The sequence below is a fragment of the Nipponia nippon genome, unplaced genomic scaffold (assembly GCF_047370975.1).
Source record: "Nipponia nippon isolate SJK-2023a ecotype South Korea unplaced genomic scaffold, ASM4737097v1 scaffold_18, whole genome shotgun sequence".
In the NCBI taxonomy this organism is placed as follows: Eukaryota; Metazoa; Chordata; class Aves; order Pelecaniformes; family Threskiornithidae; genus Nipponia; species Nipponia nippon.
Window position 1 is genome coordinate 9,610,239 of NW_028262334.1, and position 27,304 is coordinate 9,637,542.

The 27,304-nt window shown below is 45.4% G+C and overlaps 1 protein-coding gene across 16 annotated transcripts in view; it reads left to right on the plus strand.

The window, feature by feature from the left end:
- Positions 1-964: 964 nt before the first annotated feature.
- GNB1L (G protein subunit beta 1 like) overlaps positions 965-27,304 on the plus strand; it is a 43,117-nt gene continuing 16,777 nt past the window's right edge. The window contains exons 1-8 of one of the 16 annotated variants that reach the window (XM_087754400.1): positions 965-1,354; positions 8,964-9,080; positions 9,182-9,307; positions 12,477-12,612; positions 13,598-13,677; positions 14,882-15,153; positions 26,424-26,550; positions 26,785-26,910. In XM_087754400.1, coding sequence (XP_087610526.1) covers positions 13,658-13,677; positions 14,882-15,153; positions 26,424-26,550; positions 26,785-26,910 — 545 coding nt within the window. In that variant the 5' untranslated portion in view covers positions 965-1,354; positions 8,964-9,080; positions 9,182-9,307; positions 12,477-12,612; positions 13,598-13,657. Of the gene's footprint in view, positions 1,355-1,390; positions 4,019-8,963; positions 9,081-9,181; positions 9,308-12,476; positions 12,613-13,597; positions 13,678-14,881; positions 15,154-26,145; positions 26,356-26,423; positions 26,551-26,784; positions 26,911-27,304 lie in introns of those variants that run through there. The other 15 variants (XM_087754393.1, XM_087754386.1, XM_087754388.1 and 12 more) reach the window with 15 other exon arrangements.

A 27,304-nucleotide genomic window follows, 5' to 3' on the forward strand; every position in this document is an offset into this window, starting at 1 on the left:
AAGCCCCAGATTGACCTTCACAAACTCACGGAAGATCTCTGTGCCTTTGTTTGCATCAACAGAAGTGGAACAGAACAGGACTTATTTAACAGCACTGTGGTACTCCAGGCATAATTTAGCTTTGAAACTCTTTGGCTCCATAGGCAAAAATAGCAGGAAAACTGAAAAGCATTAGCTTTATGAGGCACCAATCTTTCGGGCTGGAATTACAGCAGTATAGCCTTGTGAGAACCTACGTAAATGACAAAGCTTTTGTCTCCTAGCCGGGTGACACAAGCAAGTGCTGGTTTATTTGCTTCCCTCGAGCAAGGCTTGGTGTAGCTGGAGAGCAGCAGGGGACACCTTCACGCAGGGGGAAGACTGTGCCTTTCTGCAGGGCTGTGTACGTGCCCGCACCGAGCTTGCCGTCAGCTGCCCGAGGCGGGCGGACGGGGACGGTGGCAGGGCACGTTCAGTCCCACATGGCAGCGGTTTTGTTCTAGTAGCAGCAATAGATACTGGGTTATTTCACTGTCGCCTGATGCAGTCCAATTGTGACACCTAACCGTTAACTTCCATTTGGAACCATTTCAGGAGGCAACTTTCTTCTCTAAAGCGGCTCTCCTGCAAGACAGCACCTGGAAAACTAAGCGTGGCTATGTTGCACCAAAAGACTTGGGTCTGTTTATGCCAGAACAAAGCCAGATTGACGGCGGTGGCCAGAAGAGGCAAATGAATTCAGGAACACGATAGCCCCATGCTGGGCAGAGCTTCTGGCAAATGAGTGCTGTGCAAACAGAGTGGAAGAGAGCCTACATCGCTGCCCCGCGCACACCCCACTGATCAAACGTCGTACGGAGAGCTACGGTGGGTGACGTCACGGGTCACGTCATGGGTCGCGTAAGTGCAGACCGCCTGGATGCACGCTCGATGGCAGCGGCAGCCCGGCGCGGCGCCCCAGCCCAGCCCTCCCCGGCCGGTCCCAGCAGCCCCCCCCAGGGCCAGGCGCTCCCCTCCGCGCGCCCCGGCCTCCGCGCCTGCCTCCACAGAGCAGCGGCGCCTTTCGCGGCCGGCCCGGCCCTGCCTCCCGCTGGAGGCAAGGTCCTCCCGGCGGGCGGGCGGCCGCCAAGCCGCTCGCCGCCCTGCGGCCCGCAGCGGGGCCGGGTGCCGGGGTGCCGCTGTGCCGCTGCCGGCCCGGGGGGGCCCAGCCGCGCGTGCGCTGCCCCGTGACGTCAGGAAGGGTCCGCGGGCAGCGCGCTGGCGCTCGGCGCTCCTCTGCGCCTGCCTGGCTCCCGGCAGGCAGCCTTAGGTACAGCGGAGGATCGCCGAGTCATCGCTGCCGCGCTTCCTCCCCCGGCGGGCGGCGCGGCGCTCGGTGAGAGGCGGGGAGGGGGGGACGGGACGCCGCCGCCCCGCATCCCTGCATCCCCGCCGCCCCGGGGCAAGCCCGGCCGGGCCGGGCCGCCGGGGAGGCGACGGCGGAGCGGGGAGGAGGCGCCCGTCACCGCCGCTGCGGCCCGGGGAGCCTGCGCCTGCGCGGGGGCGTCGCCACGGCAGCGGTGGGGCGCGCGCCGGGGGGACCGTTATCCCCCGCCGCCTCGCGCCGTCTCTCACAGCCGGCCCCGGCCCCGGCCCCGGCAGCGGCGGGGCCCGTCCCGGCCGGAGGAGGGAGCGGGCGTGGGGACGGGGCCCCGGCGGGACGGGACGGGACGGGACGGGTGGGGTGCTCGAGCGGGGCGCAGCGCCCGTGGCTGGCGTGAGGCCTCCAGGCGGCGGGAGCGGCAGGGCCTGATCGGGGCCGGAGGCGGCCTGCCCGGAGAGGCGCTGTGCGAGCTCTGCTGGCAGCTCTGGCACTGATGCCTCGTGCTTTGCGTGCGGAATACGCCCATCGAATAGTTAACATCCCAAACCTGCTTGTAATGGAGCTTACAATTCCAACGTATTGAATTTTACAACCCTTCCATAATAATCCCGGTGCTTTTCTTTTAGGACCAACAGAAATGAGCGTTTTTAAGGTATCTAAGAGTAAGGGAGAGTGAACGAGCTTACGTACACGCCGCGGATGAAGGCGCGGCCGGGAGATGCCTCGGTTTCGGAGCCGGGCTGGCTATGGCGGGCACGGCCTGGGCTGGGCCGGTGCTTGCTCCGCGCCTTCCCCGCCGTCCGCAGGACTGGCATGGCAGCCCCAGGCAGGCCTGCTGATGAGTAGTAGTGTAAGCCCTTTAATGCCCTTCAGTTGAAAGCATTTACAAAAGTAAAACATAGTATTGTTAATAATACATATAATATAGTAATATGAAAAAATAATATTGTATTGATCAACTGGACAGAGCTCTGATCAGCCTGGTCTGGTCTCATAGCTGACCCTGCTTTCAGCTGGAGATCAGACCGCAGACCTCCTGGGGGCCCTTCCATCCAGAGGGAGCCTGTGACTGTATAATTAATACACCATAATTTCATAACGCAAACTTCTATTCAGACGTAGCCTACGGAAATCTACAGAACTAGCCTCATTTCAACACGGGGACTTGAATCCCTAGGTTTTTACTTTGATGACTGTCAGGAAATGGAGGAAATCTTGCCTGGGTGGATTCGTTGAATCTTCACGCAGGTCAGCAGCTGGGCGTGCTGCTCCCCGTGGGCGGTGGGGCAGCCCCGGTGACCGGTTTTCGGGTGGCGGGTTTGCCTGCCTCTGCTCCCTCTGCTGGCGGCCTGGCTCTGCCGCCGGGCCCAGCGTTACCGGGCCGCCGGCTGTCCCGCTGGGGTGCGCGGCCTGGGCGCTCTGTTGGCCCTGGTGCGTTTTACGGACCTAGCTGGCCTTCCGAACGGAACCGCGCAGCGTTTGGGCGACATCTGCGTACTGATACCTGACGCTTGGATTCTTTTGCTGTATATTTTTCTTCTCAGTAGTGCTGGTTGTTTGCAATGAAGAAAGTGCCTTACGCGACTCCTTTATATGCCGCTTTACAGTAGAAAATAATCTAATGTTCGGATTCAGTAGCTTCATTTTGAAATGAACAAGGTAAACAAGCGTGGTGTGTGCTCTGGAAAACATACAGCACACGAGAGATGGAAAGCTGTGTGTAACTTTTACTCTTTCTCTGGGAATCGTTTTGAAAGCCCTTCTCCACACTTTTTAGCACAGTCTCTTTGTGACCTGTCGTTCTTCCAAAGCTCCTTCCACCAACCCCCAATTTTAGTAGCATTACTGTGAGGCTTTTAGAGAGGGCTCTGCAACTGGGGAGTGTTTCATTAATAATTTGTCCTGTCGGCGTACTTATGTGGCGTATAGAGGACGTTTTATTTATTTTTAACTAAATTACTAGATTTTAAAGAAACTACTGGAGTAACTTCTTGTTTTTTAATGATTCCTATTAACGTTTTTATTGATTTACAGGTAAACTAGTTTTTTCTTGTTGTAAAAATAGCCTGCGATCAGGAAATCTAACTCTGTTTGTTCTGGCTCGGATGTGTCATTATCAGTTATAAAGATTCTGCAGATGGAAATTATGTTGGTGCATGCACTGGAATAGACGCCAGTTGCTAATATCAGATAAATAGTCTGGTTTTGGTTAATTGGTGTAAAGACTTACTTTGAAGCCTTAGAATTAATTACAATATTAGAATCATAACATGCTAGGGAGCAGCTCTGTTGACTAAGTACGTTAACGCCTTTTCTGACCCTGTTGACCGTTTTAGAATACTGTGAGTTTCTTTCTGCAAAGAAACGCTTAACTACCGACCCGTATATGTTGTTATGTTCTAAAGAGACAATTTTTTTGGCTCTCTGTCACGTACTACATCGGGCTATACTATGTTTTGTGTTTGCATACCTTTTATTTTTAATTTGAGTACTATTTCTCTGCAAGCTCAGCCATGACAACATACTGTTTCACTGGACCAGTGAGAACTGTAAACCAGTCGTCACTGATTAGCTTATATGGGAGATTGAACGCTGAAGATTCTGGTTTTGCAAAACGATATTCTATGAAGCACTGTCTTCACTGGGGAAAATAGCTACTATGACTACTCTTCTGCAGTAAGTTCTTTTGTTGTAGCTATGTTGGATTATAGGTGTATGTCAGTGAGATTTCTAGGATTGCGAAGACAAATTTAGTAATGGTAAAAAAAAAGGTTCAACTTTCTTTTTTGGACACCTGAGTTGTAATGCTGATGCATTACTTTTGTACAAACTTGAAACCTCAGCACAGTATTACATGTTTGTGTGTATGTCTTTGTAAAGAAAAAAGGTAAGTTTAGTAGCAGTAATAGTGTTTTGATCCCAAAAATATCTGTATGGATAGATCTATGCTTTCTTTGTAAGAATGCAGTTTGACTGCACTAGAATATACGTGGTAGTACAAATGAAGGGTTTCAAATTAGCCACTTTAGCTACTGGTTTGGGTTTTTTTCCAAATTATTGGTCTCTGTGGAGCAGTAAAAGTGATCACAAAGCAATGAGAAAGAAATAAATCTACAAAAAAACCTGCACAATTTTTGCCCAAGCAAACCAGCTTCCTGTTGAGCTCTGTGCTGGCACAGTTGTATGATAAAAAGTGGATTTTTTTGCTGTTCATAAGCAATAAAAATAATTTCACAACTGTAATGAATGTAATTCTATGGTACGTTTTAATTATATGCAGCTGATGGCATAGCTCGTCATTTCAAAGATTGTTTCAATGGCATTTTTGACTTGGTGTAAACGCTCATATGTCACAGGATTATCTGAAGGAACTGGAACTTTGAGAGATGCCAGGTTTGCTGTGTTGAGAAAAGTGACTCATTAAACAATAGGTGCTAGTTATCAAGAGTAGATTGTAGAGCGTGTTTAGGCTACAAATATTAGAGTCAACAGATTTGCTTAAAAAAAGAGGTATTGCTGGATGTCATTCAAAAAGGCGTGTATTAGCCGTGAAAGTTTCCAGACCAGTAAACTGGAGAATCCAGGCTATGTCATGATTCAGAAGCATTTAAAATATGAATCAGGCTCTTCTGCATCTCAAAAGTGAAAGTTACAGGGAAAACCACCTTTTCTATAAATGGATTTACCAGCACGGGTCTTTAGAATTGTAACATCGTCCTGCAAGCAAATTAGGAGTCTTAGAGGGAAAAAATATTTTAGTCAGCAAATTTTCTCTATCATAATTTATTTTTAAAGGTCAGAAGGTGACTGTTACAGTCAAAAAATAGTAATTTGTACAGGAAAACCTTCCCAGATGAGATGCAACCCTGTCCTGCAAAACCTCTGAGTTTGCAGCCTAAGTTTCCCAGAGCTGCTGGGTGACTGTTGGGCGTAAGAACAAGAAAGAAACAGAGACTAATGCTTTGCTTTTTCTTTTCGTTATTCCATAATTTTTCAGTAGAAGCTAAATTTCTTTGATTTAGGGGAGGGAAGGATTCTGCTTTAAAATATAGCAGATAGGAATCTTAGGACAGACCTTTCGCACTCAGACAGCTGGAGCAGCTGTAGATTCCCCACTGAAATGAAAATGCTACAGTTCAAGATTTAGAAAGGTAAAAAGTGTGACCAGAGCATTAAATAGAAGGGCCATATGATACCAAAATTAAGCTCTGTGTTTATTATAAAGAAAATCCTAGTTGTAGAAGGGAAAAAAATGAACTTGTTCCACCACTTTCTTTTTTTCCTCAGGAGAAAACACAGAATATATCCTAGGTAATAAATCTGTTTTATGGCTCACATGAGAAAGGGTGGAGAAACTCCCATTATTTTCTTCCCAGAAATTGAAATGCACATGAGCTAACATGGGAGATACTGGGATTTTCATCCAACAAATGCACAGCTGGCTTCTGCTTTTATTATTTTTCTAAGCCTAATAATTTTTCATTTGATTAGCTGGTGGCTGACAAAACTATCACTTGCTCGCTGGTTTGTATATTTAGTGGAGTAGGTGTGATGCGAAAAAGATATTGTAATACATACCCAGAAGCATAGCTCAACTTGTTCAGTTGATGAGAAATTTCTGCTTGCCTCTCCTTAAAATGCAAGTCTCTATCATCAGGATTTGAGTTTGAATATCAAGAAAGTAACTTCGTGAGAACTAGAAACAGCAGAATTGTGTAAGCATTTGAGGATTTTTTTTTTTAAACGCACATTGTAGAATTGCATGGTGCTCTATGCATACAAGTAAATTGTCAGGAATCACTTGGCAGTCTGCAGTGCTAATTTTGCCACGAGAAAGTGGTGAGACTATTTGAGGGAAAAAAGTCCTCGTTAGTGTTAGGAGGTGGGAGAAGCAGAGCTGCAAACAAGATATATCAGGGATTTTAAGTGTACACAGGATGAGCTGCGGAGAAGTCCCATGCACACACTTAATGTGAAAAAAAACCCCACAAACCCACCTAAAACAATGAGACAAAGCGATAAAGCGAGCAGAGACGTAAATGTGGGAGACCAGGAGCCATCTGGGATGGAGGTTGCTCAGAGCCGTGTCTACGCAGACCTCTGTAAAGCCGTGGATTCTCAATTTGAAATCAGGAGGGAGGTTGGCCTATCACAAAACTTCTTGTGCCTTCTGCAGAATAAAGAAAACATATTCAAGAGCCCAGTGTCCTGGTCTGGTTTGCATTGACCATTAATACCAGGGACAAAGCAGACTGGTTTCTTCTGTATTGACTCTCCTGGCGTTTAAAGTGCTAAGCTGTGTTGCTGTCTTTGTTGTCCTGGGCAAAGCAATGCTAACACCTTCGCTAAGTAAGCAGCAGAGGAAGAAGAATTCTATCTGCTTCCATTTGAATATTGTGTGAAGTCTTCTCTGGTTTTAATTTGTTGTCATTTATAAATGGTAGATGTTCAAAACCATGTAAGAAATTTTCAAGTGAAATGACCTTGAAGCTACAGGCTCATTACAAAACCAAACCTTTACCTAATTTGAGGTTAGGTTTATGTCCTTTTGTACAGTGACTGGCAGGGGAAGGAATGATTTTGTGAAGACTAGTAGAATCTGTGTGCTATGTATCTATGTTCTGACCTGGCTCCGTTGCACTCACTAAATAATTGTTGACAAGTTCAAGCTCTGTAACCAGAAGGTTATGACCTTGCAAAATGCCATGAGCCAATATCTTTTCACGGATAAGGAAAATGACCTTAATGGAAAAATATAAGACTACTGAAGCGCCAGTAGATCATCATGGTAGCACTCTTTCGGTCGTATCTCTCTTAGAGACTTTATGTCTGCTAGGGGTCAGAATACTTGGTGTATGGGACTGTTGCTTGGGTCGTGGAAGCGTATGAGCCTGTAGCAGTGATGGCTGGTTCCGACGGGGTGTCGCCCAGCGCAAAGGCCCATGTAGCGCACTCTCCAGAGGAGGGATAATCAGTGCAGCCAGCTTCACTGTCTGCCTCCTTTTTCCTCAATCTGCCTTGTTAGAATCTGCATCTCTGCCTGCCAGTATTTAGCTCTTTGCTCTAATAAATTTTCATTTCTGTGATGGGTTTGTTTGACCTTCTGAAGCTGTACTTTGAATTCTTGTGCCCGTGTTAGACCCTTTGATTCTTTTGTCCTCTGACGTAAGAGGTGATGCCATGCTGCTTGCCAGCTGGGTGAACTGGAGGGGATGCGTTCCTGCATGCAGCTGGGGATGCTGCTGGTTAGTAGAGGCCCTTGGAGCAGAAGTGGCTTGCCGTGGTGGCACATGCTTTTCCTGCAGCGCAGCACCATGGCCTTTCTTGGCACTCGGATCCCTTGTCCCAGGTGCAGAGGGCTCTCCACCCAGCCTGCAGTAGGTTGCGGAGAGGGAGAGTCGGTAGTGCTGTGCCGCATACACAGGTGACACACAGCCTTAACTGCAGAAGGCTCTCTAGCCTGGTGTGGTTATACAGCATTTGTGCTCTTTGCATGAGATTTGCCAGATCTGCTGTAATAACAGTTTGACTTTATCGAACAAGGTGCTCAAATTTGAGAGTAATTGGGAACACGTGAAACATTCAGGACTCTCTTAATTTTTACTTTTCTTTTTCCTAGTTGTGAGTTTAGGCCCCCCACCTTTCACTTCGACAATTGAGGGTGTTGGTTACTTCCTTCTGTGTTTGTGTAAGAAAAGCTTTTTATAGTCCATTTTTCCAGTTGGCGTATGTACTTCCTCCATTGCAGCTTAACGCATCGTTCTTCCCACTCCCTCCCAACCACCGAAGCTAATGGAAGACCTTCGGGTTCTTTTATTTATAATGAAAATGGAGCTGTGGGGTTGGGAATGATCATTATTCCTGCTTCGAAGTGTGTTCTTTGACAAGTTGTATTTTGTTCTTGGTAAAGGAGAAGCGTGTAAGGAAGCAAAGAATTTGAACTGGACATTTCCAGCTCAGTTTTTTTGTTTGGCTGAAAATCTACCTAGAAAAACAAAAGCTTGTCAGAAACCTGAATGGAAGTGGGCTGCATTCTATTTTTGACAGAAACATTCTTAATGTAATGCCAAACGTGAAGAATTTTTCAGTGTCATCCATCCCAGCTTCTGCAAGGGTCACAGCTGAGGTGAAGGCAGTCTGAGAGCTCCACATCCACCCGTTATTTTGCCCTGTAGGATGAGTCTGGCACACTGACAGCACTTGAGCCTTGCAGATTTGGAGCTGTGCTGGGGGTCTTTCCTTAAAGCAGCATCGGTTCCACCAAGCAGGAAGGAAGGTGGCATGGCCGCTTCCCCTTCGTGGGCTCCAGAGGCACCCCTGTTCAGGACAGCATGCACTGCATCCTGCTTACGGACGGTATGGCGTCTGGTTTACCACGGCTTCACGCCTCCTGGCTGGATGTTTGTATCGCCATTTGCCCAGGACTGTTATTTAGCCCCCAAATAGAATTAGTAATATTTAATATTGCAGTCTTTTTTCCCCTCTATGACAGATAGCTTATTGAGAATATCTGCTGGGAATATCCTTTATTTCCTATGTTTTGGATTATATTTCTCAATAGAGGTTATGTTTTGGAACTAATTTTCCAATTAAAATTATTTTTTTAATATAATCTTGCAAGGTTTTCCAACAGTGATGAACACAGCCCTGGTTCTTCAGCGGAGAGGCGTGTGCAGACATGGCCACAGCGGACTGGACTACCTCGCTGCTTCAGATCTTTAATACTTTTAGTCTCTGTGTAAGCCTTTGTTTTTCCCAAGTGACTAGTTTTAAGGTGACATGGTAACTCTAACCCAGTCAGGGCAGGAATTCACTCTTCTCTTTTCCCATGTACTGTAGCTCCACTGCAAGCATGCAGCAAAAAAGTGGATCTGAGGGACGCAGAGCTTAATTGCGACACTGTGCCTGAGAAGCCTTGCACCTTAAATCTCACGTCTTGCCATGGGACGTCTAAGGTCCTGACAGGTAATTTTTTAGCTCCTTTTGTATTCTGTGATTACTCTGTGAAAATAACATTTTAAAGGCACTCGCTTATTTTATTGCTCCACTGCTAAATAACTGAAATCAGCACTTAGCGTTTAATTACAGTGATTTTATACCATAAATATTGTGTAGTGCCTGATGATGTAATTGGGCATTTTTATAACGCCCTATTTTTTTAAATAAGGGGAAAATCTCTGAAATTCGTGCCTTCGTGCTTGTGCCCATTAAATGTGGTTATCATTATCTAGTGACGACTATGTTCTTCCGAACTAGGATTCTCTTCTCTTTCGTGCTGATACTATCTCCATGCTAGATTATTCCCGTCCCAGTAGCATCTCGGGGCAGGAGCGGGAAGTAAATGTGTCCCATCTGGCTGCTCTAGACAGCAGTTCTGGGTGTGGGGAGAGGGGAGAGGAGAGACAATGGGGTGGAGAGATAATGGGTCTTCCTGCCTGGTCCTTCCCCCGCTGTCATGGACGTAGGGCGAGCAGAGGGAGCAGGGCCGTGGCTTCTTGCACTCTCAGGCTGGTTAGGAGTAACGTGGAAGTACGCTGCATCCAGGATGGGGTGAAATTATTTGTGCTCCCATGCGAGAGGAAGGGAGCCAGGGAGGAACTGTGGCTCTGAGTCACCCATCCTTCCTGGAGCGCCTCCTGGGGTGGTGCCGCTACATGCAGCCCAATACAAGACTGAGCCTGAAGGCCTGAACTAGCTGATTGCAAATGTTTTACAGAAGTCTTATTTTCTGGTAATTACTTTAATATGATTCAGTGTTTTCTCTTTTGTCTGATCTTGTTGACGAGCCTTCCTGCCTGATCCTTCCCCCGCTGTCGTGGGAGCAGGGCAAGCATTCCCATACCATCTGTACCATTCCTGCTGTGTTTCGCCTCTTGGTTTCAGTGGCTGCGAGTAGGTGCGTTTCAAAGGGTTGCCGCTGTTTCCTACAGCGGAGCAAGAGTGTGTCCTTGCCGAAAAATGGCCGATCCTGGGCCTGTTCTTGCGGAGCCCTGGAAACTACTAGGCTGATTCAGCCAGTGGCGGGAGAGCAGTTTGCAGAACGGGGGGCTGGGCACCGTTTGCCAGTTCATATTCCTAGTGATTCCTGAAATTAGAGCTCCTGTGGAAACCTGGAACTTTGCTTCTGAGCCGAGTGTTGTGTATGAACTGAGTCCAAAGCACCCAGTGTTCAACAGATACATGAAGAATGGCTAGGATTTAGGTTCCAGTGGGTCACCAACAGTATTTACTAGAGACTAGTAATAACAGTGAACAGACTCGTTCCATTCCCAGATCTCTAGGGTTTTAAAAATCCAGCAGAACCAGCAAAATACCTAAAGCCCAGCCACTGAAATCCAGCCAAGTTTTGTAAAGATTACAATGGTAGCTTCAATTAAATATAAATTGTGCATTTTAAATGTACAATTTATTTAAAAGGAGTTATTTTGCCAAACCATAAATGTACCAATAACTAAACCAAGAAATAACAGATTAAGAAATCTAAGTTTATAAGGTTTAGAAAAAAGTCAGATATTTTTAATGCTTTTGTTTAACCATGTGATTCATATTTATTCCTAGTTAGACCTAATTCATACATACATACATACCTTTATAGCAGGCTGTACGCTTCTCATAAGCAATTGACTGCTCTGCGTTACCGCATTTGTTCAACGCGGGGGGGGGGGGGAGAGAGGTGTAGAGTACAACTCACTTGCATAATCTTTTGCATATAGTAGAAAAAAATCTGTCTCACATTATGCCTACAAGAAATACATGGGTGCTCATAATTCATATTATCCCATAAAATTTAGAAGAGCAGTCAGAGACTGCAAATGAAGGTAATTTATGTATAAAACCTCATCCATGAAGAATTTATTGCCGCAGTAGGTATAATATACTTTGGCACAGGCTTCTTCCCTGAAACTAGTACTTGCAGACTTGAAAAGGGAACATACCAGAGACCTCGCAGGTTACACTGTAATCTGGTTTTACACAAAACACATCATTATGAAGACTTTTGTGTCTGAGAGAGCTAAAGCCAGTTGCTCAGTTAATGTTCCATGGCTGTTGCAGATGTGGGTGAACATCTTCACTATGTGAGTAGTCTCTTTAAAGTCAGTGTTAGTTTAGCGGTGCTACCGTTGTGTAGTTGTTGATGTATGTATGTATTTTGGACCGTTGCGGGAACAGAGGAAACTGCAGAAGTACGTTTATATAAAACATTCTAGTGGTGTGGTATTTAAAAATGAATATTCTGCTTTGCAGACTTAGTTTGCTAGCAGTTTCGTGACATCCAGATCTCATTTCCTCCTGCAAGGCCTGCACTGGGAACACGGGGCCTCATCTTCCTCTCTGCACTTGGGCAAAGCTGCCAGACAAAGGCTATGGGATCCATCCATCCTGTTGCCATTTTGAGACGGAGGCGTTTCTGGGTGACCACAGGGAGAGGCGGCTCCTGTGTCCCGGTGGATTCTTGCTGCTGGACTTGGGCATGCGGTGGCAGGAGCGAGGCCGAGGCGGAGCTGTGGTTACAGTGCAGCGACGTCGTGCTCAGGCTTGGGAGATCTCAGCGCTGTCTCCTCGGTGCTTGGGTGGCTCATGCAGATGGAACCAGGATGGGCTTCCTTTTGTTCCTTCTGCTGGGGTCTGGTTTCTTTTTTCTTTTGAGATTGCGTTGTGCACATACGCTTTTATAATTTTTGCCTCTTTTTGACCCAAACACTTCCACTTCCGTGAAGGTTAATGACACGAAATGAAAATCAAGGGAAAAAGGCAACCCGTTGCTACTCCAACATTTCCGTGTGGTACAAAGTAACCTTAAAATAGGGAAGGATCTGGTTTACTGTAAAATATGCCGCTTAAGTACACGTAGCTGGGAATGGAGAGAAACAGCTGCTGGCATGAGGCATTAGGGGGATTTTGGTCCAAGTCAGCAAGAGAAGCCACAGGGTTTGGTGCTATAAAAACGGACCAAAGCTCTCAAGCGTTACACTTTTTCCCTGAAAGATACACAGTGGCGTAGGGAAGCAGCCTGCTAGGCTCGGATGGACAGAGAACATTACCAGTTCCTCTGGGATTTCAACTAGGAATTCCAGGAAGTCTAGGTGTTTCAGGAAGTGCTATTAAAATATTATGTTATTTCTTCCGGATGTAGATCCTTGGACAGTGCACTTACACTTAGCCTTTCCTCTCCTGGCTTGCCCTGCAGCAGACATCCTGAACTATGGAGAGCAAAGATAACTGCCTTCGCCAGGTGTATTAGCTGGAATGATATCTGTCGCAGAAAGAAGGTAACTCCCCTCTTGAAAGGGAGGTGTGACTTTTGAGGTCAGTGCAGATTTGTCTCGGCAAGGATGTCATTTTGCTACTAAGGAAAACCTCAGTGGGCTCATATCTGACGTACTATGTTCAGTTCTCCGCTTTTCCAGACGGATTTAGTGGAGTTAGAGATGGTGCCGAAAACGGCAACTGAAATGATTGGGGGAAACGGCAGAACTGTCATATGAGGAGAGATTGAACAGGCTGGTACTCTTTGGTTTAGAGAAAGACAGGTATTTATTACTGAGATCTACAAAATCATGAAAGGGATGAAAAAGCTGAATGAGAAACTGTTGTCCTCCACATCCTGCAATGCAAGAACTAGAGGGCACTCAGCGAAGCTAGTAGCAGATCAGGTTTAAAACAAATAAAAGAAAATACTCCTCCATGTTCTGAAACGTCAGATAGTGGGGGTTTTTTGCCACAGGAGGTAGCGAGGGCACTGGTGTCAGCAGGTTCAAAAGGGATTAGACAATGTCACAGTCAGCAGGACCACAACTGGGCAGTGAAATGACGTGCCCTGTAAGATCCTTAGTACAGCAGTTGTGCTTGGAGGAGTAGGGGGGGAATGGACTCCAAAAGCAGTCAGGCTTCTGTCTTTTCCCTAAATAGCATCTCTAAACAGCACGCCACTGCTGGAGAGGGGATAGTAGGCTAGATGGACCACTCGTCTGACCCCGCAGGGCTTTTCTGCAGTACTAGAGCCATAGGATGGTTTCCTTTGAAAGGTTCTTATTGTTAGTACACTGAATTCTCATAAGGATAATCAAGAAAAAAATGGTAGCAAGTGTTAACACCGCATCGTTGATACCTGAAATATTAATGTATTTTAAAGCCTGACGCATTGGTAGTCAAATGCCTGCCCGTTACTGTGCGTGTTACTAACATGGCATTTATTTGGAAAATGTACAACTTGGAAAATGAATCTTAAGTTTGTGTGTGTATTTTTCTTGGCAGTGAGTTTTAGTTATCTCCGAAGTGAAAAGCCATCCAGGTGCAGTGAAGCTGTATGGTGCCATGAGTCCTCCAGCAGGAAGGTATGCAGGGCAAGTATGTGGGAAGCTGAACCAGAGTAGTTTCTTCATGCCCCAGTACTGCGCGCTACTGAGATGTCTTTGTGCTAGTTCCAAGTAGGCCGAGTTGAGAGAATGAGACAGAAGAGGGACTTTGGGCCGGCTGCAACCACGGGTCGGGGGCCCAGAACCGGGGACCCGCTCCCTCTTCCAGGCACTGGGCCTTAGTGACACCAGTGAGGTGCGGGGACATCCCTGCAGGCTGGGCATCCTCCCACGCACCCTGTTCAGTGCTGGCCCAACTCTGATTGCTCAGGCAAACCCTAAATATTTAGGCTACTGCTTCTTATATAGTAGCTAGCTCTTCTGTTATTTGCATCTTCTTTTAAAAATTTATGTAGATATTGTTTGTTGTCAACTTCTGTAGCATTTAGAGGAGACCTGCAAAGAGGGGGAAAAAAAAAAATCGCTGGTTCACTTTAATACAGGACACAGAAAAGTTCTTTAAATTGTTTTTTGGTAAAAAAAAAACAACAACCCTCTTTTGTATGCTTTATTTTCTGAAACTTTAAGCACATCAACAAAAACATTCTCTGTTTTAATTCGAGGACGTGGGCTTTGTTCACATGGAGACTTTCGGATCTTTGCGTAGCTCCCCTGCGCTGGGCACCAGCTTTTAGCAGAGGTGCTTAGCCAAGCGCTAGACCGTACCAGGGCAGCTCAGGCTGGTTCGTTGTGTCGGAGGAAACTGGTAGTGCTCTGCTGTGGATGAGAAACCCAGTGTAAACAAATCCTCACTACTGGTCTCAGATGTGTGATTGGGAAACATGTTTGGCTTTTAATCAAAAGAATTGGAGTGTTTGGTTCTTGAGAGCATCTTTTTTCCTCTTGTTTCAGTTAAATAAATGTTAACATAAATGAAGAGCTTAAAACCGTCCGACTAAAGCCTCAGCTAATTGCCCTTTGGTTCCGTGAGTTTCGATGTCATTGTCCTTTGTGTTTTCCAGTTTTCTGGGGAAGTACTTCAGCTCTAGAGCAAAAATAAACAAAGGAAACCTTTTAAATCTTGGTCACACTTAAATACATTTATGCGTATTTTTAGTTACTATTTACTTCTTGCAAATTTCTCTTGATCTGGCAAAACGTTTCAGATGTATTGTTTTCTTAACAAAGATTTGACCCTCATCTTTATAGGCACAGTTTCACTATTTTTCCTATCGGCTTTTAGTTCAAAGGAGCGCTTCGAAGCAGCCCGCGAAAGGCAGTTCTGCTGTACAAAATGGAGATGTGTGGTTTATATCACGGGAGCTGAGAGAACAATGCGAAGGTCAATTGTGTTGCTTGCTCTCCTGTCACGTGATGTGGGTGTGTGTCTGAATGCATCCCTGGAATTCCACCGTGGGATCTGCATCTTTGAAGCTGATGCTAAAATTACTGCCGAGGCTCTTCCAAAGGCAGATACTGATGGAAGATTCAATGAAATCGAAGGTCGCCAGTCTGGTAGGCGTTGAAAGATACCTGGCTATGATACTATTTCTGATTTAATAATGCGAATGGGAGGCTAGCCCTTTGTAATAATTAGGACTAATTACTGAAGAGGTGTTGACAGATGGGCTAAGAGGAAACAAACTGCCTTTATCCAGTGGCTTAGAGTCAGATTACTAGTCTTGTGTTATCTGTTTCTCAGAAAGTAGAAGCTTCAATCATTCACTAAGTCTTCAAAGGGGAAAGGGATCCTGACAATATACAGGATTTGGGATGAAGCTATGAAATACGTCTTTGACTCAAAATGGCGAAATTAATCTCCTTTCCGTAAATTATCATACTTTTAAAGTTTGAGTTACAGATGGAGAATCCGATTGTGGTACTGAAAAATAGGTGAAATCAATATTGATGACTGTCCTGTCATTATTTGCTGTTGCTGCTCCTGCTCAGGGATTAGTCTAAACTCAGTTCCTTGCTGTTAATTATATCAATGTGAATTCTTATTCCATCCCTGCTATCCACCTGAAGTGGGGACAAGAGAAACTATTTAGTACTCCCACGTTCAGTGTTTGTTTTATGCAGGTGTCGTATCTGCTCAAAAAGCAGAAAATACATCTGCCAAACTTAATGACAGCTCTTTACCTTGTTAGGAGGCAAGATCGTGCATATTCTAGGAAGAAAGCAAATTACAATATAATTGCATTTCCTGAGAAATTACTCATTGATGTAGGCTTTCCTTAAAAAGTATTTCTTCTCTTCTTTTGGATGTGGTGTCCGTCCAGGACATCTGCAGGGAGTAAGTAGATACGATTGTCCAGTATGAATGGCGTTAGCAAAGACATTCAGGGGTTAATGCTCTGTCACTGGAATGAGCGCTCAGTGTGACTTACTTTAGGCAAATGATGTAGAAGTCCAGCAACCCTCCAGCTTCTCAAATGACTGCTTTTAAGTGCGTTTCTTCTCACTCTCCACCATATATAGGTCCTGTTTTTCTGAGAGGCATGAGATAAATATGGTTGCATTCAATAGCATTTATAAGAAGAGGTATCTTTCAATTATTTATTTACTTTTAACAGAAGAGGCCTTTTAATTAGTGTTTAAATATTTAGAACAAGTTTTATTGTGCCGTAAAATCGGTTATACTTTGATCTAGATTTTCTGGTTTGAGATAATAGGGTTGGTAAAAGTTTCCCTAATGAATTTGGTCAGAACATGACATAATCTGATGATCTGATGAAAGACTGACCCTTCAGTTCCTGCCAGCATAAAAGTGCGGCACAACAGGGGGCTGTTCCGCAGACATTCAAAGGCTGGGAGTTCAAGTTCAGCTACTGCAGAATTGTTCCAAGTTTCAAATTAAGGCAGTGAAACAGTTTTGCATTTTTCACTACGTTTCTGGTCAGGAGTAGTTTCTCGTGGATGAGAGGAGCGAGGCTTGAAGTTCCATGTGTAAACTGTGGCACCCTGTTCTGTAACTGTGGTTTTATTTCTCTCCGTCTGCTAAATAGTAGTTAGCCTTGCTCCTCAAAACGTGGGGAAACTAGCTGATCGCAGGCACAGAAACCGTCAGTACTAGAAACTGTGAATTAACCGTCATCGGTACTCGACCGCTGTTAAATGCGGGACCAGCTTTTTATTAATATCTCTCACATTTTGACATTTTAACTGTTTAACATATGATTGCTCTTGTCTCAGAGCCTTGGGGACGGGCACATGTAACTAATGCATCCTACGTGCTTATGCAAAACGGGTATAGACTTGTGGGATCAAACTGGCACGAAAGAACAGTTGTGGGTGCGGACCTAAAGCGTGAGCTTAGACAAAACTGGTAAAATAAACATTTTTTCTAAATCCGATATTCAGGTGATACCTGCCTTGTAAATGTCATTCCCGTTGGCGCTGGAATTATCGTGATCCTTATTAGATTTCTTGGACTAATTTGCTCTCCAATAACTTGGCTCATCCAAACACTGATGCTGTATTGGGTGGGAATCCTAATAGACAAACACGAGCTGCACACAAATAGGAATCGCCTGTGGTTATTTAATATTCTTTCTATGTTTACGTCAATTTACCCGTTTGCTATTTGCAGTTTCAAAGTATATTTTTTAACTGTTGTAAAACAGTCGTTGAGAATATAAACACGGGGGCAGGAAACAGGTACAATATTCTGATACGGATGTTGCTGGTAAAGTACTTGGCCTGTTCAATGAAGTGCAAGGTCTTTTTTGTCCTCTTTTAATGAATACGTATTTTGTGAACGTATTTTGTACTTGTCTTTTTAATTCTCTGGAATGTAAACTGCATGACTAAAGTCAAAGGAAGTATTTTGGAAAGCACTGTCAGGGCGCATTTTACTGAATTGCCTGCCCCTGCGAGGCTCTGGCTCGGGGCGAGGCCTGTACAACGGGGGGTTTCCTAAGCGGAGGCAAGCACACAGGCGGGAAGCGAGCGGGGCTTTCCAAGTCCAGGAAAAGCGGATTGCTGCACTGCGGCTTCCCAAGAGCCGCGGCTCAGGATCTCCTCCCGCCACACGTGAATTGCAGGGATGCTCATATTCAAAGAAACGTGAGCACTGCCGACTGTAAACGACAGTCATTTTCACTTCAAGTGTGGCCAAAGCAAAATGCGATCCAACACCACTGATTCCATGTGTAATAAAGTATTTGTACCTATGTCTTCTATCGGAGTTTAATCCAAATATAATATTTATAGAGTAAGGAAAGAATTTATATACTTTTGGTTTAGTTGACTCTAAGGTCACGTGATGCAAAATTAAAAAGCAGTGACGTGTAAAACGTACTGAGATACCGAAATGAATGTCGTTTTAAGGCACGTAGGAAAACGGCGTTTGGTCCCTGTCTGCCTTACTGTTGATGTAACAAAGGCCAGGTGCTGAGCAGAGCTCAGCGTCGATGGGAGCAGCTCCGCTTCTAGCAGCTCTGGAGATGGTCCTGTACACCGGCGGCGATCGATACGTCGTTGCGTGATGTATTTCAGAAGTAGAAGTTAATTTCCTATAGGTTATAGTTTTATTATGTAATTTCGTGGTACATATAAATTTCCTTAATACTAAAAAGTACAGAAGACGAAGTGTCATCCGATTTGTTGTGTTTCGTGTTCCTATGCCCAGTGGGAGGAAAAGAAAAGTAATAGCACAGACAAATAAATAAGCGTGGTGTTGAAACCGGCATGGCGGTTTCTGCCCTTGCGCAACGGAACTGCAATCAATTTATTGTCTTCATTGGTCAAATGCCAGAAAAACAGTATAATATACAAGAGCAGATTAATTAAAGTGTAATTAGAATGGAATAAATTAAATAATCATAAAAGTTTGTCATGGGAAAAATATGTGTTTAGAATTAATTAGTTTTCAAATACAGTGATATTTTAATTGCTCAGAGTTACAGAATCCTTAATTGCAGACATATAAGTCTGGCCCAAATAGCTTCGGTTGCTGTAACAACTCGATCTGTTTCTTCCCTGTCAATTCTTCTTTTTAATAGTTTGTTCCTAACCGAGATTGTTGCAGCCAATGTCTGCTGCAGCGGCTGGAAGGTGTTGCGTTAGGGCCATGCTGTCCGAGGGCGTTACTCGCTCTGGGAACCCAGCGGTCTGTGGCTGACGCTGCGCTGCGCAGCACCCCGATGCCGGAGGATGGGCAGACGGAGCCCCGCGGCTGACAGACTGCTGTGCCCGGCTGAACTAGAGGCTACTCAAAGCAATCTTTTGGTAGCCCTGGGCTTATCGCTTTTCTGCTAGATTACAATAATTTATCAAGTGTACAAACTGAAAATCATTTTAGGTCTGATGGTTTGGTATAGAGAGACAGCTGTAGAAATACTTCACTTACACTGTGCGTGTTCATATTCTTCAATTTTTCAAAGCGATTAGGCATTTGTTGTCTTTTTTAAATTTGTTTTATTAATTTTATAGAGAGCGTCTTGCAGAGCTGAACTGCTATGGGCTTTTATGCCAGTTTTATTTCTCCAGACAAGGCTGGCTGGAGTTACACCATCGCGCAGTACCAAGCAATTCATGGTGTCGGAAAGTAAACCGGATGGGCGTCTCTTCCCTCCCCTGCAGGACGGACCTGTTGATGAAACCCCGCGGTTTCAGCTGTTTCAGCTGTACTTCATGCTGTATTTTAGCCTCCCTCAGGAACAGCCAGTGCAGCGATCTGTGAGGCAGGGGCTCTCCTGTCTTCAGACCCCGTATTTTTGGCATAAGCATAGCCGTGCTATTTGGCTGTCTCCAAAATGTTTACTTCAGTAAGATTTGCAATGCCCAAAATGTTTAACTGTGTTAAAAAAGGTCAGCCAGCTGATAGCTGAAGGCGAGTATGTCAGAATGAAAGGCTGAAAAAAAATTATCAGTCCGACACAGTGGGAGTATTAGAATGATTAATGTTTATGTTAATTTATGGCTTTTACATATTGATTAATAGCTTTTTGTCTCAGTGACCAAAATGTGTAAGTGGCAATGAGATCCATATGCTAACTCAGTGTCTTTCAAATAATTACAATCATTCTTAGTTTTGTTCCCATGCTGAATCTATGTTTTCATATAGAAAATAATTATCGTACAGTGACTTTTTTAAAAATTGCAGATGGAAGTAGTTGAAAGTGAACCTCGAGACACAAGCCTGGGTTTCAGTATTCCGGAAGGTTACACACTTGACATTTATATACATTTTTCTTGCAAACTTCATTGCTTAAAAGATATGTAATATATTGCGGTTTAGCCTCATTCGGTTGGGGGCTGCTTAGAGACAGAAAAGGTGCGAACACTGCGAGGAGCCAGCACCTGCGTGGAAATCATTAGCAGTGCGTTGCGTTGCGGGACGGCTGTTAGTCAGCTGCTTTTCTGCTCCCATAAGGTTTCTTGGCGTACCACCAGCTGCTGGTAAGCAGTTTGGTTTGCTGTCTGTCCATGGACTCTTACAATTAAAATGTGGAGACTTCCATCATTCATTGCCTAACTGTCAGGAGAGGAGGTAATTCCGGGGAGCTCCCGGGAGAGGGGGAGCTCCCAACTGCCCTGAAAGCCGATGGGAAACGGGGTTCTCGGCGCTCCGCAAGACGAGGCAGGCAGTCGCGGTTAGTGCCTAGAAACGAGCTGGTGCCCGTTCAGAAGGAAGGCTCCGACAGCGTTTAGGGTGGGAGGAAGGACGCTGGCTGTGTGGCAGCAGGTTTCTGGTGTCGGTGACTGAGGATTGTACAGCGAGGGCACGCAAATCGCTGCGTGCTCTTCGACGTTGGTGCGGCTCGAACCAGCGAGTTTTGCAAGCAAGAGGATTCTGCCTGGAAGCCCACCTACAGTATCTAGCTACTGCGCCTTCCGGTGCAAGCACAGGCACACTGATGAGTGCTTCCAGTCCACCCTGGTGATTTTCTTCTCCTTTTTTAATTTTTTTCGGCTTTGAAGTCACATACAAAATACAAATATACATCACTGGGCTTAATCTCTACTTTGGTAGTCATAGGTAGGTAGAAGTAAGAAAGAAGAGTATGAAGAGTAAGAAAGAAGTAAGAAAGAAGAGTATGAAGAGTAACCAATTTAAGGGAAATCATTTGGTTATCCTTACTCCTGAAAATTAATTGGTACATTCTACTGGTTAAATCAGAAATTTCTACTAATAATAATTTCTGCTCAAAATGAATTTATTGTTTTAAAGATTTCTACTGATTTCTAATTTCCACCTGAAATAAATTGGTCTTTAAATTAGCTTTAAAGAAATCCTAGAAGTATAATTCAGTTTATATCTTAATTTAGCACCGAAGATAGCAAAGGGAGCTTTAAGCCGAAAGCTGCGGTGTGAGTTGTCTGCGGAGTGAATTTCACACATTCGGGGGCTCCGGCCGTCGCAGCTCTTTGTGCAGCACTCCCGCGTCTCCATCTGGGCAGGCAGTTTCTGCGCAAGCTTCTCCTGATTTTACTTTTCCTGTCTGCGCGCAGCAGACATACCGCGTGGTTCGGGGACTGGGGTAAGAATGTGAAAAGCGGGCTGCCTGGCTTTTAATTTTGGATTTCAACCCAAGTGGCCGTTTCACTCTTCCCGAAGGGTTTTGCGTGCTTTAGCCCCTTACAGGCCAGAGAGAGGTGTTTCTTTGCACAGTCAGTTACTTTTCACCCCGGGTGCAAGGAGGTTTCTGCAGACGACTGTCTCGCAACATCCCTGCCTATTGCTGACTTCCCCGTTTCAGTGCGCTCTGTCATTTTTTGATTTGTGCAAGCAAAATGAAAAGCTGGGCTTAAGAATTTGTCTGAAGGTTTGTTTACCAAACCATATACCTGCTTTCAGACCTTTTGTAGTCAATAACCTGTAGAAATTCACTTTTGCAGTCAGATGAGGTGAACTTTACCTATTCAACTTGCGCAGGTTTGTCCGGCGTCTCTTTTAATTATGTCTGGAAACGCTGCTCATTAAATGGGTTCTTGTAGCCCTGAACTCTTGTTCTCTGCGCCCTAGAAGCGCCATATAACCGGCAGCGTTTTGCCTCAACCAGGGATGTCCAAGCTGTTTCCAAGTCCCGCGGTGTTCTGGCGTAACTCAGTGCAGTGAACCGCCCGCCGCGGGGACCCTCCCGATGCGCCCGCAGCAAGGCGCCCGCTGGCTGCGTGAGCAGGGGCGCGGGAGGCCCAGGCAGCCCGCTTCCCAGGGCGTTCCTTGGGCAGAGCAGAGTTCGTAGCTTTGTGCTGTGAAACCCAGTTGTCTGCAGCGGGTCACAGGCTGGAAACATGGGAATATTGCGTTTGGAGAGCTCACGCTGCAAGGGCCGCCTGCTGCATTTTAACGCTGGGGATTGTCAATGTCCTGGAATAAACCAAATTGTTTGCGTTGCACTGTTAATTTGAGGGCGTCTTCTATTTCCCCCCACCTCCCCTGCAGTTACAGCCAGTGTCGCGCTCGGACGCCGCGGGCAGGGCCTCGGGCGGCGCGGCGGTGCCGCAGCCCTGGTGGGTGGGCGCAGGCAGGCGCGGGAGCGCAGGCCAGCGTGGGCTTTCGGGTGAAGGAAAACCCAACAGCGCGGGCAGGGGGAGGAACACGTCTCTCTCAACTCATTCTTCGCTCTGATTTTTCCTTTGGGAGGGTGGCACCTGGTAGGCCAGGAATTTTCAAAAAATAACAGGATTTCATCTATCTGTTCGTGAGCACACCTGGATGTGTTGAATATTTTGCAGTAGTAATTATGTCTGCACACCTGCTGGTTACAGTCCCAAATCAGCTTGCCAGACGTGCCTAGAGAGATTTATTTCTCCTATACCTGAAAAAGCTCTTTTACCACTGAGTTTTTACTACTCTAAATAAGCCTAACGAAAAAAAGAGGAGGATTTTTTTCTTGTCTTTGCTTGAGCCATTGGTATCCCAAGCCGAACTGTGGAGTTTGTAGGGGGAGGAGGGTGTTTGGATGATATTTTAATAGCAATTTGTTTTTGCTTCAATGTGTGATAGAAATACAAGTGACAGGAGTGGGAAAAGGAGAGTTGCTGAATTCTGCTGGAATTTTTCCTGTGGGAATCTCTTAATGTTTTTAATTCTCTGAGAGATTTTTCTAAGGTAATCCTTTTGACATTTACATATTTTAAATGACTCTCATTAAATAAAAGCTTAACTTTTCTATATCAAATGCTGAAATGATGATACTGGAATACCACTGCATAGAAATTCAAATGGTTTGAAGATTATTCTAATTGCAACCTAAACAAAGGAAGTTTTGTGAGGGATATTAATAGTGACTTGTTCTTTAAAATACCGTACTTTTGAAGGAAATGCAATTGTTCAGGCATTTAGTAGAAGCATTTTTTTAGACAAACCCCTGTTTCGTACCTAACGTGCAGTGCGCATAGCCGTTTGCTAATTGGACCGCTAATTTGAACAGCTGGGTTTCCACTCCTCGCTCGCGCAGCAAACGCAAGCTGTGCAGGAGCCCAGGGTTTGCCGTGCACCTTGTGAAACGTCCTTTAGTTGTCTGTGCCGTACGGGAGCGTGGCTCAGCCCCTGGAGGAGGAGGAGGAGGCTGTTACCAGCACGGGCAGGGCTGCGGGAAATAAGAAGTGGAACACCTTTAAAAAACAAGAGCACGATGGCGAGGTGTCGCGTCCCTTACTGGTGATGCCCTCTTGCAAACAAATACTGCCGTAAGCAAAATAATTCATCTCTTTCAACGTCCTTTCGCAGGAGGCAGGAGTCATAGCACGAGGATGTTGTAGGGACAAACACAGTCTAGCCCTGAGATGCTTTTACATGAACTTTCTTCCATAGGTTGCACTTTGCTTGTTCAAGCCCTTGAGCCAGATTTTGCTCTCAGACTAGCCTAAATACTAAGCAAATTCATTTAATTAAATTTGCTGCAGATATCCCCAGTTAACAAGAACAGATTGGTTTCCCTGAGGCTAGATGGAGTTAACAAGAAAATAAATGTTGTGCTAATTAGAGAACTCATTTTCAGACACCTGGGGTGAAACTTTAAAAAGTCTTAGAGATTTAGGATTGAAAATTTATTTGAAAATGAGTCTTAGGCTTCCAAATCACTTAGGCACTTTCAAAAAATTTACCCAGGGGCTTTAACCATCGCACAGTCATCCTATTGAGCGTGTTTGTAGCTGTCTGCTTAGCAAAGCATGGCATAACCGCGATCATTAGTCTAGCACAAGGTACTTCATGATCCCTGTAAGTTAGGTGGGGACACTGAGCTACCCGGTGAGTGGAAGGCAGGCTAAATGTCGCTTCTCTGAGGATGCCTATGTGTCAACAGGAACAGATGAATGCTTTCCCAAAGTTTTTAAGGCACTGGTGCACCAAATTTCCATCTATTTGCAACCTCATGAGACTTTCTGTTGATTTAGGTACCTAAGAACTTTTAATTAAATCTTGGTCTTAAGTGACTTGTCCAAGCTCTTGGATGAAGAAGACCGCACAGATGCAATAGTATAGTTCAGCACTTGCTGGAAGGAAAACGAGATGCTTAATACTGTCACGCTGCCACTCATCTGCAGAGTCATGATAGGAAGTAATAAGGAGTCATACGCCCAATAAAACATGAGATAGGTTTCATAGTAAGCCCGATTTCCAGATTCACATATCTGACTAGCAAAAAAGCAAGCAGAGAACCAGGCTTCAAGAAGCAAAAAGTCCCTTCATTTGCTTACAGCTTGGAAGTACGTTTTCAGTTGGTTTTTTTTCCTGTAGCCAGTCTGAGGATTTTTCTGAAATACTGTCCTTGTAAAGACATGCATTAGTAGCGTCTGCTTCATGCCAGGCGAAACCCTCCCCACAGCCACGCACACACTTGCTGTCTGTCAGCAAAAACTTCTGTGTCAGTAATTAGAAAACTGCTATTAAAAACCTGCCTTGTAATCCCAGATAGCCTCTGGGCTGACTCAGTTCTGTTTCCCTTGCTCAGTGCAGCAACCCAGGACCGTTCCACCGTGGAGAGGGACCCCGCTGCCCTGGCCAGCCGCCTCGCTCCCGGTGCATCTACGTGGTTCCACAGTGTCAGTGTGAGGGCAGCAGCATACGGCTGTAGTGTCCCAAAGGGTGACCTTTGGTGACAAAATCCTTAGCCTAACAGGTTTATAACACAGGTGAAGCATCTTACAGATGGGCACGTGGGAGCTGGATCTCACCATGGGGGCAAACCTGTGCGTCGTGCCATCATCTGAAAATCTGCTCCAGCCTGTCATGAGTCTAGATCGTCAGACAACATCATAAAACAGATGAGTCAGGGCGCTAAAACACGGAGGTTATCCGCTGAGCTCATTATTTTCATACCTAATTACACAGTGTTATTGAGGGAGACCTGCACATTATGCTGAAGAATCCTGTTTCATCACTAGTCCTAAAAGATACCTGTGTTTAATTAGGCCCTATAGATACCACGGTGATTACCGATCTATAAACACTCAAGGCAGCCCTGCAAATGAGGTGCAATAGCAAGTGCATCCATTAAGCACAATTCAAAAGGCGATACTGAGGTGAGGTGACAAAAGTTGAGCTGTTTTAATTTACCATGCAACTGTTTGCTCTGTTCCGATTCTCTGCAGTTCCTCTGCTGTGAATCAGCAGGCAGAAAAACACCTGCTGATCTTCCCTCGCTGGATTTAGAAAACCTGTTGTTTAATCCCGTCTAATATGTGCATGAATGGGAAAGAGTGATGAGAGGTGACCTCTGTAGTGGCAAAAGCTGTCCTTTTCTCTGGGAGGTCAGGTCAAAAAGGAAGAAGCAGAAATACAAGTTATAATGCATTTTCCAATGAATTGCAAATTGTACTTACAGTCAAAGAAGCTGCCGGTTACCTCGTCCCAGCACGGGTCTGGAGGGTCATTTGCAGCAAGTCAGGACACCGAAAAGTCACCCTCGTCCTTCTTTGGTGCTTGCGCACACCTGCCTGCAAAGGTGTTAACGTGAACGCAGGGCTCGGCGCAGGTGCCAGCTGAGTAGCAGCACGCCTCGCCAGAGCACACCAGCTCCCTGGCAGGTCCCAGTAAATTGTCCTTCTCCTTTCCCATTTAGACAGGGCCGCGCGCTTCCCCATGCGCCCGTCTGGCTCTTTGCTGACTCGGACCACGCTTGAAGCAGAAAGCATCCATCTCTCTTTATTGATCCATTGGGGAATACGAACCCCCAGGAATAAAATGTTTAACACAGTAGTCACTACATTAGCGTGAAATTATACTGCATTTCTTTTTTCAAGTAACCGTGCCTGGAACCAAAAATTCAAACGCTTGGGAGTAATGGGATTCTTGTGTAAAAATGATCATAACTCGAGTCTCACCTGAAATTCTTTTCAGTTGATATTCACTGCAATGCTTTTCTGTAAATGGTTGTGAGTGGAATGCACAGAAATAGTGTTTTTATGGGGAGGAGGGGGAAAGACTTGCCAAGGGGCTAAGTGGAATGATAAATTGCTTGCCCACTGAAATGATGGGTATCCAGTTTCTCGCATTTTGTAGCTCTTCCTCTTTGCAGCAGGGAGAACAGCTGAACAATCTTGTATTTACAGGTGCGCGAGAGGTGCGTACACACGGCCAGCTCGGCGCTTACCTGGCTTAAAAAGGAAGGCAGCAAAAAGCAGATTTGACAGCTGCTTCATCAGTGGCTGTTAAGAGGAAATGCTTTACACTGACCTGCATGGCAACAGAAATAACATCCAGTAAAGATAATTCAAGGAGGAAAGTGACTGGGAGAAGCAAATGTCCTGATCAGAATATAGGTACAGTTGTCAGTTCACTTTAGGCTGCTTACCCTCGACAGTACCTGTGTCGTCTTCTCACCCCCCAGCTCCCCGCTCGATGGCTCTGCCACCTCCGGATCCGCAGTTTGTTCTCAGAGGCACCAGTGCCGCAGTCCACACTCTGCATTTTTCCTGTGGCGGCCAAGAACCTGATGTCCCCGTTCTCTTCTCTGGGTGAGTAAACCAGGATTTCTGGCTGAGCTGAGCATCACACGGACATTGCCTTTTAAAACAAAGCGTATTATTTAGATAAATAGTATCTGGAGAAAACAACAAGATGCACAATTGGTGAATGCTGGGTGTGTTATCTTTGTACCTACAGCTTCAGTTCTGAAAAAAAGAAGTATCAGACGGTCCTCTCAGACTGTATGCAGTGGTCACCCTAACAGCATCTGTTCTTGCTGCCAGGTCTGAGAACGGGTTTATCCATGTCTGGAACCTGGAAACACACAGAGCGGACACAGCACTGGACGGCCACGGAAGAAAATCTGTCTACCGCGTGGAGACAATGGGCGGTAAAAACAGGCTCCTCAGGTTAGCAAGCAGGCAAAAACCAGTGAAATTTTTCTTGTTTCTGTGAGGTACAGGATTGAAGAAGAAAAAAAACAAAAAAAAAAACCAAAGGAATCTCTTATTTCTGGAGTCACTGAAAGTCTCTCCAACACATATGGAAATGAACAGAAGTACAAAAATACAGAAAAACTGTATAAGAAAAAGCTGAAAAAAATGATGCGATTAATTTCTTTATGATATATATGTGACAACATCACAACAACTTGGGGTCCATAGTGTCTTTATTGCTGTATTGAGATCAGGTGAGGTCTTTGCGTAAAGGAAATACACTTGGATTTGCAGTTGACAAATGCTTCGCAACTGGTTCTCAGGGAAGATCAAAATTGATATAAAGAGTTTATAAATAGAGGGGAGA